General features: G+C 43.5%; 1 protein-coding gene across 1 annotated transcript in view; it reads right to left on the bottom strand.

The window, feature by feature from the left end:
• Positions 1-15,471, bottom strand: part of LOC144495262 (neuronal acetylcholine receptor subunit beta-4-like) — a 40,379-nt gene extending 24,908 nt beyond the window's left edge. The window contains exons 1-2 of the mRNA XM_078215333.1: positions 15,334-15,471; positions 5,344-5,388 (exon numbers count right to left, since the gene is read on the bottom strand). Coding sequence (XP_078071459.1) covers positions 5,344-5,370 — 27 coding nt within the window. The 5' untranslated portion in view covers positions 5,371-5,388; positions 15,334-15,471. The remainder of the gene's footprint in view (positions 1-5,343; positions 5,389-15,333) is intronic.
• Between the last annotated feature and the right edge of the window lie 898 nt (positions 15,472-16,369).

The following is a 16,369-nucleotide window of genomic DNA, read 5'->3' as shown; positions in this document are numbered from 1 at the left end:
AGGGGGCTCAGTTGGTCAGTGGCGGTGTGGGGTCGAGCAGTCGGAGGGTTAGTCGCTCGGGGGAGGAGATGGGGGAGAGGGTGGGTCATCATTAGAGGTATCAATGTATACCAATACCAGAACTGTACACAGTATTCCAAGTGTGGCCTTACCAATGTCTTGTATAACTTCAACAAGATGTCCCAACTCCTGTATTCACTGAGGCCAAATGCCTTCTTCACCACTCCGTCCACGTGTGACTCCACGTTCAATGAGCTGTGAACCTGTACCCCTTGACCTCTTTGCTCTATAATTCTCCTCAACGCCCTACCATTAACTGAGTAAGTCCTGCCCTGGTTCGATCCACCAAAATGCATCACCTAGCATTTATCTAAATTAAACTCCATCTGCCATTCATCAGCCTACTGGCCCAAATGATCAAGATCCCGTTGCAATCCTAGATAACCTTCTTCACTGTCCACTGTGCCACCAATCTTTTTGTCATCTGCAAACTTACTAACTATGCCCCCTAAATTCTCATCCAAATCATTAATATAAAGGACTAATATTAGGACCCAGCACTGATCCCCGAGGCACACCGCAGGTCACAGGTCTCCAGATTGAAAACAACCCTCTTCAGCCCTCCTCTGCATTATGTCATCAAGCCAATTTTATATCCAATTGGCTACCTCACCCTTGATACTGTAAAGTTTAATCTTATGCAACAACCTACCATGCGGTACCTTGTCAAAGGCCTTGCTAAAGTCCATGTAGACAATGTCAACTGCACTGCCTTCATCTACCTTTACGGTTACCCCTTCAAAAAACTCGATCAAATTTGTGAGACATCAGGTCTCAGGCGTTCGATGGAGGTCCCGGGGGATGTTAGAGGGGTGGGGGTTAGTCCCGTGAAGGGGTGGGGGTGTGGGGGGGGGGGGGGGGGGTGTGGGGAGGGGGGCAGTACTATAGTTACCTCGGTGTTTTAAGTTCTTCAATTTTCTTTCTGAGTAACTATTACTGTTCACAATTTACATCATACTTTCAGATGGTTCCGTATTGCAATTGCACAATGGAAATTTCAACTTCATGGGCAATTGGTGGGATATCCTTACCTGGGGACTTCCAGGGGTGGCGGGGGTGCCTTTGGACATCTTTGGGGTACACCCCAGTTACAACTCCCCAATCCCTCGAAGTTACAGGCCAAATAATCATTCTCATACATTTGAGAAAACCTACAAAGAACTTGGGGGTTGTTCTAATGAATTTTAAACGTTAATCTTGCACACGAAACAATTCTGGTTCACCTTGTTCCTATTTCCTCATTTCTCCCTAAACCTTCATTTGCAAGTAAGCCTGCCACAAAATCTTATTTTGTTTGCTTTTCCGTGAATAAAAAATTAAATAGGATTAAACTGATTTCATTAAATAATGAAGGGCTAAAAATCAACATTGCTGTTTCCCTACTGCCTCGATCATCTCTTTTCCAATTTATCCAAATGTTGAAGTTAACTTAAGTCAATTTATTCCACATTTAAATATTGACCTTCTACAAGATGGAATGAATGACTAAAGTTTTTTGTCATTAACATGCAGAATGATAAATTACTTGTCACATTTTCTGAATGTGGAATAACGGGGGGTGGAGTAAATCACTTATTTGATTTGATTTATTCTTGTCACATGTGTGGGTAAACACAGTAAGAAGTCTCACAACACCAGGTTAAAGTCCAACAGGTTAATTTGGTAGCAAAAGCCACACAAGCTTTCGGAGTGCTGCCCCTTCGTCAGGTGAGTGGGAGTTCTGTTCACAAACAGGGCAGTGAATTCAAGAATCGGAGACAATACATATCTCTTTAACCTGTGCTTAATGCTCTCTCCACTCACATTGTCTGTACCTTTAAGACTTGATTACCTGTAAAGACTCGCATTCCAACCATTATTTTGTAAATTGAGTTTGTGTCTTTATATGCCCTGTTTGTGAACAGAACTCCCACTCACCTGATGAAGGGGCAGCGCTCCGAAAGCTAGTGGCTTTTGCTACCAAATAAACCTGTTGGAATTTAACCTGGTGCTGTAAGACTCCTTACTGTGTTTATCCCAGTCCAACGCCGGCATCTCCACAACATGTATTGGTATACAGTGAGAATTATTGTTTCTTGCACACCATACAGACAAAGCATACCATTCATAGAGTACATAGTGGAGAAGGAAAGGAGAGGGTGCAGAATATAGTGTTACAGTCATAGCTAGGGTTAGAGAAAGATCAACTTAATATAAGGTGGGTCGATGCTCCCTTGCAAAATTTTGAGAAACTGTGTGTCTTTTGGGTGAAGATTTTACAATAGAAGAATCCCTACAGTGCAGAAAGAGGCCATTCAGCCCATTGAGTGTGCACCGATAACAATCCTACCCAGGCCCTATCCCCGTAACCACACATATTTACCCCGCTAATCCCTCTAACCTATGCATCCAGAGACACTAAGGGACAATTTAGCATGGCCAATCCACCTAACCCGCATATCTTTGGACTGTGGGAGGAAACCGGAGCACCGGGGAGAACGTGCAAACTTTACACAGACAGTGACCCAAGCCGGGAATCGATTTTATTTACATGTATTCCTTTCCTTTCTCCTCATGTCCCAACTTTCTGCATATAGAGCCGTCACAGCTACCTGTAAATTTTGCAACAACAGGTACAAATACTTTAAGCTCTTGGCCTTACACAGTAAAAGGAAGAGCTCCAACTACCAGTTGACTCTGACTCAAGTGATTGCTATTTAGTACTCTTTCATAACAGGGAGTTCTGAGTAACACTGCTGTTTTGTCTATATACAGCAGCCTCTGTTGTTACTGCAGCAGCATAATTGATCTTAATGGCTGCAATGTTTATTTTAATCTGGACTAATGCAAACTTGTTATTTTAGTGTTTTCCCCTGGGGTTTTTCAGAGTGGGCTTGATTAGGTTGATTGACAAGTAAGGTCATGTGACTGGGCAGAGCTAGGCTTAATGTGGAGATGCCGGCGTTGGATTGGGGTGAACACAGTAAGAGTTTTAACAACACCAGGTTAAAGTCCAACAGGTTTATTTGGTAGCAAATACCATTATTAGCTTTCGGAGCGCTGCTCCTTCATCAGATGGAGTGGAAATCTGCTCTCAAACAGGGCACAGAGACACAAAATCAAGTTACAGAATACTGATTAGAATGCGATTCCCTATAGCCAACCAGATCTTAAAGATACAGACAATGTGAGTGGAGGGAGCATTAAGCACAGGTTAAAGAGATGTGTATTGTCTCCAGACAGGACAGCCAGCAAGTCCAGGAGGCAAGCTGTGGGGGTTACTGATAATGTGACATAAATCCAACATCCCGGTTTAGGCCATCCTCATGTGTGCGGAACTTGGCTATCAGTTTCTGCTCAGCGACTCTGCGCTGTCGTGTGTCGTGAAGGCCGCCTTGGAGAACGCTTACCCGAAGATCAGAGGCTGAATGCCCGTGACCGCTGAAGTGCCCCCCCACAGGAAGAGAACAGTCTTGCCTGGTGATTGTCGAGCAGTGTTCATTCATCCATTGTTGTAGCGTCTGCATGATTTCCCAAATGTACCATGCCTCGGGACATTCCCTCCACTCACATTGTCTGTATCTTTAAGATCTGGTTGGCTGTAGGGAATCGCATTCTAATCAGTATTCTGTAACTTGATTTTGTGTCTCTGTGCCCTGTTTGAGAGCAGATTTCCACTCCATCTGACGAAGGAGCAGCGCTCCGAAAGCTAATGATATTTGCTACCAAATAAACCTGTTAGACTTTAACCTGGTGTTGTTAAAACTCTTACTGAGCTAGGCTTACACAGAGAAATCAAGCTCAATTTGCTGCTTGGAATGTGTAGAGAGAGATCGCTTTCTCTATATTTCTTTGTCTCTCTGGATTTTGAGACTGGGATCTGCCAGGAAATGAGTGCCTTTCTCTGAGAGTCTGCTGCTTGGGGGTGGATCTTTCTCTGGAGGATGCTGTATGAGAGTCAGAAGCCAGGTGTCTTTCTGTATCTGTCTAGAGGGATTAAAAGGCTGGAAATGCAGCATATTTGTTTTGTGCTGAATCTTGGGGGATTTATGTCTATGAGAATACGGCTTGCATTGGAACTATGGAGATAACTAGTTGTTAAGAATTATACCTTCTCATAATTAAGTATTTCCAGTTGGTAAAAGTTACGATAAATCTTTTTGTTATATTTTAACTGTGTTGTTAAAAATAAAGTTTGTTTTAGTAAAAGCTTCCCAGTGGGTCAATTGAATCATACCTGGAGCAAAATACCTTATGCCAAAATCGGAAAAAGTTAGGCTCTAGGCTAACTTCATAATATACAATGGTGTTTCTGATCTGGTCTCCAACAATAGAGGTGGCTGTTAGTGGAAAGGAAGGTTAAGCATCGCCTTTTACATTGCTTTGTAAAGTTGATGGGCCAAAGAGCCTCTTCTGTACTTTGTGATTCTATGATTGTTCAGTCAGTGTTGATGGCTCTGTATTCTGAATCATTTTTTAAGCTGGCTTCCTCACATCAACTTTTCACCTTATTATAGCTGACATAACATTCTTTGAAGACATTTTTGCATAACAATATAGAAAACAGTAAGTGTTATTTCTTTCTCAGCTCATTAATGAGAAACCATATTCAGAATACATGTTCAGCAACATTTAATAATATATTTAACAACATTCGGCACGTCCGCTATGACTTTCACCAATTTCTGCAGATACACTATAAAAAGCATCATTTCCGGTTGTATCACAGCTTGGTATGGCTCCTTCTCTGACCAAGACCACAAGAAACTAAAAGGGTTGTGAACGTAGCCCAGTCCATAACACCAGCCACCCATCCACTGACTCCGTCTACACTTCCCACTGCCTTGGAAAAGCAGCCAGCATAATCAAGGACCTCACACACCCAGGACATACTCTCTTCTGCCTTCTTCCATCAGGAAAAAGATACAAAAGATCACTCTAAAACAGCTTCTTCTCTGCTGCCATCAGACTTTTAAATGGACCTATCTTATATTAAGTTGATCTTTCTCTACACCCCAGCTATAACACTACATTCTGCACTCTCTCCTTGCCTTCCCTATGAACAGTATGCTTTGTCTGCACGCAAGAAATAATATTTTTCACTGTATACTAATACATGTGACAATAATAAATCAAATCAAAAATCAGCACTCCTTTTCAGAACTAAAACGCTTGATACAATTCAATAAACTTGATATTATTGCACGAGGATGAACATGAAGTACATATTCAAGTTACAGAGCGTATCATGGTCCTAACGTTTTACATCTTTGATTTAGTGTCCTGTGAATAAATCATACAAACCTGGGTAAGCCATGCATTTGTGGTCATTATCTGTTCCCTCTCATTCTGGGGGTAAAAAAATCACACCTTAAATTATTCCAAGTCACATACATGAAGACAAGTTCACCACATCAGCAAAATTTTATGATCCGAACGAAGTGAAAATATCAACAACATTAATTAAACAAATTAGCAGATCGTGATCATTTTTAAAGCGCTTCATCAGGAAAAAAAAAGGTGCTGGGTATGGAGTTTCTGCATGAGTTCATTGTTGCTTTTGCTGCAATTTGCCTAATCTCAGCATAACCACGCAATAAATTATGGAAATTTAAGCACAAATTATGCTCAGCATCAAGAGTGTTTCTGTGATCATTTGCATTCATTTTAAAAGCATCATGCTCGAGGCAGGCTCTGTCCAAAAGGCTTATCACACCCCCAGGACGAATCAATTACCATCGGAATTTAATGCAAACTTTGCTCAATTGAAGTATGCGCTAAAATTGGGAGGAGGTTTACATCTCAAGGGCTGAGAGTGAAGCCACGCTTACACTATGGTGAACTGTAGCCATGGGGAATGATGATGTTACAGCACCGGTTGTTGGCAATGGAACTGGTATGTGTAAGACTGGTTTTACTCAAGATAATTCCCCTCAGTTTGTTCAATTTCCGGCAGTTTGAATCTCAGTCCTAAAGACGTGCTGGTTAGGTGCATTGGCCATGTTACATTCTGAAACCACAAGAGAAAATGCTGGAAAATCTCAGCAGGTCAGGCAGCATCTGTAAGGAGAGAAAAGAGCTGATGTTTCAAGTCCAGATAACTCTTTGTCAAAGGTCATCTGGACTCAAAACATCAGCTCTTTTCTCTCCTTACAGAAGCTGCCAAACCTGCTGAGATTTTCCAGCATTTTCTATTTTGGTTTCAGATTCCAGCATCCTCAGTAATTTGCTTTTATTCTAAATTCTGCCTCAGTGTACCCGAACAGGTGCCGGAGCGTGGCGACCAGGGGATTTTCACAGTAACTTCACTGCAGTGTTAATGTAAGCCTAATTGTGACACTAATAATAAATAGATAATAAATAAAACAAACTCATCTTGTCTTTCCATTCCATGGTTGGCTGTCGAAGCCACCAGGGTGTGAGGAACAGAAAGGTCGGAATTTACCAGCACACCCGTCCCCAATCCAGGGGCAGGCTCGGCTCGGAGAACGGCAATCTTTGTTGGCCTTGGGCGGGATCGTACGAACTTCGGGCAGACGTGCCGGTAAAATTCTGCCCGAAGGCAGGTACATTGGTGACGAAGCCCAGAGCAGAAGTAGCCTGACTCTGGGGTACCTCATGGAGCATGGTGTTATCACCAGCTGGATCATGGAGACAAACAGTCACATCATACTTTCTGGAGTTGGCTCCAAGAAGCTCCCTGAACACCAAAAGAGGGAAAAAAAATGACACAGATCATATTTGAAACCTTCAGTATCTCAGCCTTGTCTGTTGCCATTCAGTTTAAGCTTATTAATATCACATGTAGGCTTACATTAACACTGCAATGAAGTTACGGTGAAAATTCCCGAGTTGCCACACTCTGGCGCCTGTTCGGGTGAGAATTTAGCATGGCAATGTGCCTAATTGGGACATCTTTCAGACTGTGGGAGGAAACCGGAGAACCCGGAGGAAACTCACGCAAGCACGGGGCGAACGTGCAGACTCCGCACTGGCAGTGGCCCAAGCCGGGAATCGAATCCTGCTGCTGTGAAGCAGCAGTGCTAACCACTGTGCCACCATGCTGCCCTATCAGACTGTGCTGTCTGTGTATGTCTCTGGTCGAACCATTCCTGATGGAATTGGGTGATAGTGTCACCCACACTATGTCCATCCACTGTGCCTGCCCTATTCTGCAGCTACATTTGGCCGGTTGTGATCTGGCAGATCACAATCATGAAGATTTTGACAGAAAATGGCTCCTCTTTCCTCACCACAGTTGAGAGAGAAATTGCCAGTGACATCAGGGGGAAGCTCCTCCATAGATAACCACTGCTGGTTCCTCCTCCTCATTGGGAAAGGGCTATGAATTGAACTGCCTCTTGGGCGGCATATCATCATCGGCAATCAGTGATTCAGAGGCCCTTTTCCAACCACATCTTTCTTAGGTGTGGGATCCTGTGATACGAATGACACCACTTTCACCTCCATCGGAAAGTGTGAGATAGATATCAGGAAGGACCTATATCCAACACTGTCCTGTCTGGTGGTACCATTATATATGCTGGTATTGCAAACCATGTGCAGAAACAGATCAAAAGCTCTGGCTACAAACATGAAAATCAAGATTCTGCCCCACTTCAGTGTAAACACACAGACTGAATTAGAGCTTCCACCCTGGCTTCTTATCTCTGGCTTCAACATGTGCACAGTTTTGGACACAATTTGCCCAGGGCTCACTGATTGCACCTAAAGTGGAAATCCTTATCCCTAATTTTGTTTCTTTCCTGAATGTCTAATTTCTCTCTGACTTGACACATATTCTCCAAACTCACCTACACACAGGAGAGCCACTCTGTCAAAAAATGACAATTTTGTTCTGGAGTATTTAGCTTATGAGGCCAATATCTTGCATGGTTGAGGTGTACTAAACCACCAGTTCACAAGCTGGCATGAACTGGGGCCACCTTTCATCTTGGCGTTAATGACTCTGTGGACAAAATTTTACCACCCTGGCCGCCACGGGAATCAGAGCAGGCGAGGGACGGACAATGGTAAGGTGCAGGATTTTATGGTTTCAGGACGAGCAGGACTATAATATCCTGCCCTGTATCTAAGTGACAGAGAAGGAATCACCCATATTACAAGTAAGGAGCCGTGAACAATATAGAACTGGGATCTCACCCACTAAAGCACAATGAGAGGAAGCTGGATTGTCAGAGAAGTGATGGCGGGGATGAAGAGATCAGTTGAACATGGTATCCAACTGACAGGGAGACTGGGGCATCAAAGATGGAGCAAAGTTGGCATAGTGATGCAAACATATGAAAATAAAGCAGACCTGGTCATCATTCATATAGAGGGGCATCAAGGGGTATCATTTTAACCCTCCTTGGGTAGGTGATTCAAGTTAAAAATATGGTAATCTGACCCAAATCTGCCCACGGGTCAGAGGACGATCACTCTGCACTGAGGAAGAGGCCTCACTATTAAAATATTTTAAGAAGGTGGCACAGTGGTTAGCACTGCTGCTTCACAGTGCCAGGGACCCAGGTTCAACTCTGGCTTGGGTCACTGTCTGTGTGGAGTTTGCACATTCTCCCCGTGTCTGCGTGGATTTCCTCCGAGTTCTCCAGTTTCCTCTCACAGTCCAAAGATGTGTGGGTTAAGTTGATTGGCCATGCTAAATTGACCCTAGTGTCAGGGAGATTAGCAGGGTAAATGCGTGGGATTATGGGAATAGGGCCTGGGTGGGATTTGTGGCCTGTACATATTCGATGGGCTGAATGGCCTCCTACTGTACTGTGGGGCTTCTATGATTCTAAGGCCTCATGCCCCGATTTAAACATCACCAAACGATGAAGGCAGATCTGAAGTATCGGGTGGAAGAGGGAAGTGCCTCTACGGCACTGCTTGTGGGCCAGGAGGAGAAAGTGTATTTTCAACCAGCCCAACAAGTGAAACTATAAGAGCACCAACAACACATCCCACTCTCGCGCTCACCCACTCTTTCCAATCTGTCTAACCCCCATCCCCCATCAGGTCTGACTGACCATCACCCACCATCCACCAGCTCCTAGTCACCAGCTAGTCCCCACCTGATTGAAACCCACTCATGGAAACCAGATTCCTTGCTGGTACCAGATGGGTAATTATTGTCCTGAGCTGGAGAGCTCCTTATCCAACTGCCAGCCATCCTTTCAATCTATCACTTGGTCGGTGTAACTTTCAAACTGACTCTCTACAGCGCAGAAGGAGGCCATTCGGCGCATCAAGTCCACACCGACCACAATCCCACCCAGCCCCTATCCCTGTCGCCCCACGTATTTATCCTGCTAGTCACCCTGACACTAACTGGCAATATAGCATGGCCAATTAACTTGACCCGCACATCTTTGAACTGTGGGAGGAAACCGGAGCACCTGGAGGAAACCCACGCAGACACAGGGAGAACGTGCAAACTCCACACAGACAGCGACCCAAGCCGGGAATCGAACCCGGGTCCCTGGTGCTGTGAGGCAGCAGTGCTAACCATTGTGCCACCGTGCTACCCCAAATTGTAGAATTGTCAGCAATTCCTCAGCACGCTGTGGCTCCCCCCACCTTCACTTCCTTCCTCATTCACTGTGCGGGAGAGATCGATAGTGTGTATAAAAGGGAGAGAGAGTGAGACAGTGGCTGGGAAGACACAAGTTGAGATGCAGAGTCTGCTCTTCACGTCACCTGTCCTTTCCTACATAGTATCCTATTTCACTACCCATGTTAAAAGTTGATTGACAGACTCGCTGCCTTGTTCTATGCGTTGAAGTCACATTGCTCAAGGCAACATTAGGAACAAATGTGTGAACAAACAGATTTTGTACGACATTCCTCTCTCCATTGATTGAATAAAGGCATTAACCTGTTTTAACTAACAGTGTGAGGAATCAGCATATTGTTTCTTATACTGCATAGCGCAGTTTGAATCTCAGTGAAGTCAGAGACTGACGACTCGTATGGACTCTAATGTTAATGAGCAAAGTGGAAATGTCACTAACTGCCTTGTATCTACAGATAGGTCAATGCACATTTGTCAGGGACTGGGCTGTTATTTATTTAACCTGATGACCATGAAAAAAATATCTCAAGAAAGTGGTGATGTATATATAAAATGAAAAAGAGTAGCTAAGGTAAAGATTGGTCCTTCAGAGGATGAGAAGGTAAATGAGGAAGTGGCTAAGGCATTGAACAGATATTTTGTGTTGGTCTTCACAATGGAAGACACAAATAGCACGCCAAAAATTGATGACAAGAAGGCTACGGCAGGTGAGGACCTAGGAACGACCATTATCACTAAAGAGGTAGTGGTGGGCAAGCTAATGGGGCTAAAGGTAGACAAGTCTCCTGGCCTTGATGGAATGCATCCCAGTGTGCTAAAAGAGATGGCGAGGGAAATAGCAAATGCACTAGTGGTAATTTACCAAAATTCGCTGGACTCTGGAGTGGTTCCCACAGATTGGAAAACAGCAAATGTGACATCGCTGTTTAAAGAAGGAGGTAGACAAAAGGCGGGTAACTATAGGCCGGTTAACTTAACTTCTGTAGTAGGGAAAATGCTTTAATCTATCATCAAGGAAGAAATAGCGAGACATCTGGATATAAATTGTCCCATTGGAAAGATGCAGCGTGGGTTCATGAAAGTCAGGTCATGTTTAACTATTTTACTGGAATTCTTTGAGGACATTATGAGCACAGTGGACAATGGGGAACCTGTGGATGTGGTGTATCTGGATTTCCAGAAGGCATTTGACAAGGTGCCACACCAAAGACTGCTACATAAGATAAAAGTACACGGTGTTACGGATAATGTATTAGCATGGATAGAGGATTGGTCAACTAACAGAAAGCAAAGAATGGGGGTAAATCGGTGTTTTTCTGCTTGGCGATCAGTGACTAGTGATGTGCCTCAGGGATCAGTGTTGGGACCGCAATTGTTTACGATTTACATAGATGATTTGGAGTTGGGGACGAAGTGTAGTGTGTCAAAATTCACAGATGACACTAAGATGAGCGGCAGAGCAAAGTGTGCAGAGGACGCTGAAAGTCTGCAAAGGGATATAGATAGTCTAAGTGAGTGGGCGAGGGTTTGGCAGATGGAGTACAATGTTGGTAAATGTGAGGTCATCCATTTTGGTAGGAATAACAGCAAAATGGACTATTATTAAAATGGTAAAAAATTGCAGCATGCTGCTGAGTCGAGGGACCTGGGTGTCCTTGTGCAAGAATCTCAAGGAGTTGGTTTGCAGGTGCAGCAGGTAATTAAGAAACCAAATGGAATTTTGTCCATCATTGTTAGAAAGATGGAGTTTATAAACAGCTGTATAAGGTGATGGTGAGGCCACACCTGGAGTACTGTGTACAGTTTTGTCTCCTTACTTGAGAAAGGATATACTGGCACTGGAGGGGGTGCAGAGGAAATTCACTAAGTTGATTCCGGAGTTGAGAGGTTTGGCTTATGAGGAGAGGCTGTATAAACTGGGGCTAAACTCATTGGAATTCAGAAGAATGAGGGGGAGATCTTATAGAAACATTAAAATTATGAAGGGAATAGATAAGATAGAAGCAAGGAGGTTGTTTCCACTGGCGGGCAAAACTAGAACTAGCTTCAAAATAAGGGGAAGCTGATTTAGGATTGAGTTGAGAAGGGACTTCTTCATCCAAAGGGTTGTGAATCTGTGGAATTCCCTGCCCAGTGAAGCAGTTGAGGCTACCTCGTTGAATGTTTTTAAGGCAAGGATAGATATATTTTTGAACAGTAAAGGAATTAAGGGTTATGGTGAGCGGGTGGGTAAGTGGAGCTGCGTCCACTACAAGATCAGCCATGATCTTATTGAATGACGGGGCAGGCTCAAGGGGCAAGATGCCCTCCTCTTGCTCCTAGTTCTTATGTTCTTAAGTATCCGATGCAAACACTGAGGACTGTCCACTTATGTACAGAACCATTGAAGTCAAGAATGAAAAATGTCTGGGGTGGGGTGGGGGTAATTCTGACTTCATGTGATAATGTCAAACAGGTGAGAATAAACTGACTTCAACCAGCTGTCAATTCCCTATCGCTTATATAACATTGTTGCGCAAAGTCAGAGTTAACCACAATGTGTGAGAATGTGGGTGAGGGAATGCTCTTTAATATTGCCGGGGCAGGTGATAAGATTATAAGAAACAGGAGCAGGAGTAGGCCTAATGGCTCCTCTAGCCATGATCACTCAGTAAGATATTGGCTGATCGTTGATGTTTTGGCAAGGCAATGGCGTCGTGATATTATTACTAGACTATTAATCCAGAAATTCTGCTAATGTTCTGGGGACCTGAGTTCGAATCCCACCATGGCAGATGGTGGAATTTAAATCCAATAATTAAAAAAAAAACGATCTGGAATTAAGAATCTACTGATGACCGTGAAACTATTGTTAATTGTCGGAAAAACCCATCTGGTTCATTAATGTCCTTTAGGGAAGGAAATCTGCTGTCCTTACCTGGTCTGGCTTACATGTGACTCCAGAGCCACAGCAATATGGTTGACTCGCAACTGGCCTCTGAACAAGGGCAACTAGAGATGGGCAATAAATGCTGGCCAGCCAGTGACACCCATGACCACGAATGAATAAAAAAATAGTCCACTTTTTTGTGTTCACTTTTTAATTCTAAGTCTATAAACCTTGATTTCCATTGTGTCCCAAAATCTATTGCTCTCAGTCTTGAATATATTCCATTAATGAGCACTCGTAGTTCTCTGGGGAGAGAATTCCAAAGTTCACAACATTTTGAGTTATCATTATCATTATCAGTACTAAACAGTTGATTTATTTTTTATTCATTCGTGGGACATGGGTTTCGCTGGTTGGCCAGCATTTATTGCCCATCCTTAGTTGCCCGAGGGCAGTTGAGAGTCAACCACATTGCTGTGGCTCTGGAGTCACATGGATGCCAGACTGCGTAAGGACAGCAGATTTCCTTCCCTAAAGAACATTAGTGAACCAGATGTGTTTTTCCGACAGTCTACAATGGTTTCATGGTCATCGGTAGATTGTTAGTTCCAATATTTTATTGAATTCAAATTCCACCATCTGCCGTGGTGGATTCAAACTTGGGTTCCCAGAATATTGGCTGAGTTTTTGGATTAATAGTCTAGCGATAATACCACTGGACCATCACCTCCCCCTTATCCAGAGACTATGTTCTGGATACCCCAGCCATTAGAAACAGCCTCTCTTAGCATCTAACCCTTTTAAGCCTTCTGAGAATGATAGCAGCATACAAACATTGAAACATTGAAAGGTTTAAGGCACTGAAGGAGGCTATTCTATCAATTATGTCCATGCCAACCAATCCAGCCTAATCCAGCTACTGTAGGTTACAACACTTCAAGCATGTATCCAAGTGTGCATCCAAACACATTGAGAGTTTGTGCCTCCATGTCCCTTTCAGACAGTGAATTTCAGATCTGGACTGCCCTGTGGGTGAAAAAGAAAAGAATCCTCAACTCCCCTCTAATCCTTCTACCAATTACTTCAAACCTAAGCCCCTGGTTGTTGACTACATCTGTTAATGGAAATAGATCATTTTTATCAACTCTACAAGTCCTTAATGATTTTACACAGCTCAATTAAATGGCTCCTCAGCCTCCTTTAGTGCAAACAAATCAAGTCCAGTCTACCCAATCTTTGCTCGAGATTCTTCATACTAAACAACATTCTCTTAAATGTCAGTATTTGAGCTGCAGTCAAGCTAGTATTTCTATAAACTCTCTGCTTGCATAGATAAAGGAAAGCCTGCCTAATGCCTTCTTAACCATCTTCTCTACCTGTCAGCTACCTTCAGCAAACTGTGGACATGTACTACAAGGTCCCTCTGTTCCTCTACAATTTTGAGAATGCTATTTTGAGAATACTATACTATAGTATGTAAAATACTACATACCACTGCATACTCCCTTGCTTTGTTTATCCTCTACAAATGCATCACCTTGAACTTCGCTGGATTAAATTCCATTTGCCATTTCCCCACCAGTTCATTGATAGCTTTCTAAAGTCCACAGCTTTTTTCATCACTATCAAAGAGATGGCCAAGTTTTATGTAATCTGCAAACCTCTTAATTATTATTCCTCCTACATTTAAGTGTAAAACATTTATATATCCCATGAAAGTAAGGGAGCCAGTACCCTGTAGAGCGCTACTGGAAATAGCCTTCCAGTCATATAAATATCTTTGACCATAACACTCTACTTCCTGCCGTTGGGCCAACATTGGACCCAACTTGCACTAATTTACGTTCAAGTGGCTGTTTCCAGCCTATTTTTGCCAAATCACATCACCGCTTGATTAAACTGATCTTTGTTCAAATAAGAACTCCTAGGCTGTGATTTTCACAGCAGGACCTGCAGTGAGAGATTCGGTGGCCCAGCCAAAAGTCCATTGACTGTCGACGGGACTGGACGATCCTGGGGGTGGATGGGGCTGGAAATTCCTGCCCCTACTCTTGGTCTGTCTTTATCCTATTCCATAACTGCTCTAAATTTAACTTCATTATGATCGCTGCTACTAAAATGCTCTCCCCGATACTCCTTCCACCTGCTCAGCTTAATTCCCTAAAACAAAGTCCAGAACTGCTCTTGTTGAGTTTTCTACATCTTGGCTAAAAATGAGATCACTTTGCAATTTCTTCAAAACTCCAGAGAATACAGATGCCTATTCCACTTATCTTCTCCTGTAAGGATAACCCTGTCATCCCAGGAATCAATCGTGTTGTAGATACGTAAAGCAAGTATTTGCTAAGCTGAGTAAAACTGTACACTGTATTGGAGCTGTGGTCTCACCAAAGCAGTCTGCAACTGCAGCAAGATTTTCTTACTTTCATATATCACACTCCTTGCAATAAAGGCAAATATACCATTTTCACTGAAGCACTTAGTGCAGTTGGCACGAGTATGCATTTACTTCAGCGAACGCCACAGCAATCTGCTTGATCAATGTTAGATTTTGCAATACATTCTTACATAGTTCCGTTAAAGTAGTGATGCACCATCAATTGAGCAAAGACTAGTTTGTATGCAAGAACAAATAGGCTTTTATTAGCAAAAGAATTGGAGCACACCCATGCCGATGAACTGGTCCAGACTGAGACAGGGGGGTGGGGAACAGTCACCTTTATACCTGGACCGGAGGGGGAGGGGGGGGGGGTGGAGTCTCGGGTAGGGCCGGCAGGGATGTGTCCAGGCATATCACATATACAGGTAATAAGCTAACAGTGGTTTATCACAAGCAGTATGTACTCACCACACTTATTAGCTGTGAGAGGGACACCTTTATTGCAATGGTCACTATCTCACTGCTGTTTTTTGCAGGTCTGATGAGTTTATTGTACCGATCTGCATGTAAAAGATAGTTAGCGAGCCTCTCTTCCGCATTCGGTGGTAGGGCACCTGTAAGGATAAGGAAAAGTTAACTTCAGATTACATTTTAACAAGGTTTATTGTTTATTTGTTCTTTTTAAATGTTGATTAGTGTGCAGGATTTCAATATTAGAATCATAGAATCCCCACAGTGCAGAAGGAGGCCATTCAGCCAATTGAGTCTGCACCAACTCTCTAACAAGAGTATTTTACCCAGGCCCTCTCCTCCATTCTACCCCTGTAACCCCACACATTTACCCCACTAATCCATCTAACCTACACATCTTGGAATACTAAGGGGCAATTTAGCATGGCCAATCCACCTAACGAGCACATCTTTGGACTGTGGGAGGAAACTGAAACACCTGGAGGAAACCCACGCAGGCACAGAGAGATTGTGCAAACTCCACACAGTCACACAAGGCTAGAATCGAGCCTAGGTCCCTGGAGCTGTGAGGCAGCAGCGCTAACGATTGTGCCACTATGCCGCCCGTAAACTCTTCCAGTTTCAGTATTTTCATTCCTAGTTCAGCTGCCACAGGGTCATCACAATGTCAAAAGACATCCTAGCTTTCCCAAACAATTTGGTCACTCCCAGAAACGTTCAAAAAGACCCTTGAGGTACAAACATTCTATTTTTCACACTAATCATCACAGCTAATCTCAGTGAGACTGCCAGTTTGCTATGGAGCTCCCCGTTTACTATGGTGGCACACTGGTGGCCAAGTTAAAGGCCCTCAAACTTGCTGCATGCAAAATCTTCGCAGAGATCAACAACCATTACCTTTTCAGACTTCACAGGCAACAGCAAGTGCGCTGACTCATGGCGCTGCCTATTCTTCCAGCCATGTTGCATTCAGGAAGATAAAGTCAAAGGTTTTTTTGCTTTGTGTAAAGATAAGCAGAACACATAATTTCAC

This window comes from Mustelus asterias, chromosome 6 (genome assembly GCF_964213995.1).
Source record: "Mustelus asterias chromosome 6, sMusAst1.hap1.1, whole genome shotgun sequence".
NCBI classification, from domain to species: Eukaryota; Metazoa; Chordata; class Chondrichthyes; order Carcharhiniformes; family Triakidae; genus Mustelus; species Mustelus asterias.
The sequence above is the reverse complement of the archived record's forward strand: the minus strand, read 5'-3'. Positions and strand labels throughout refer to the sequence as shown.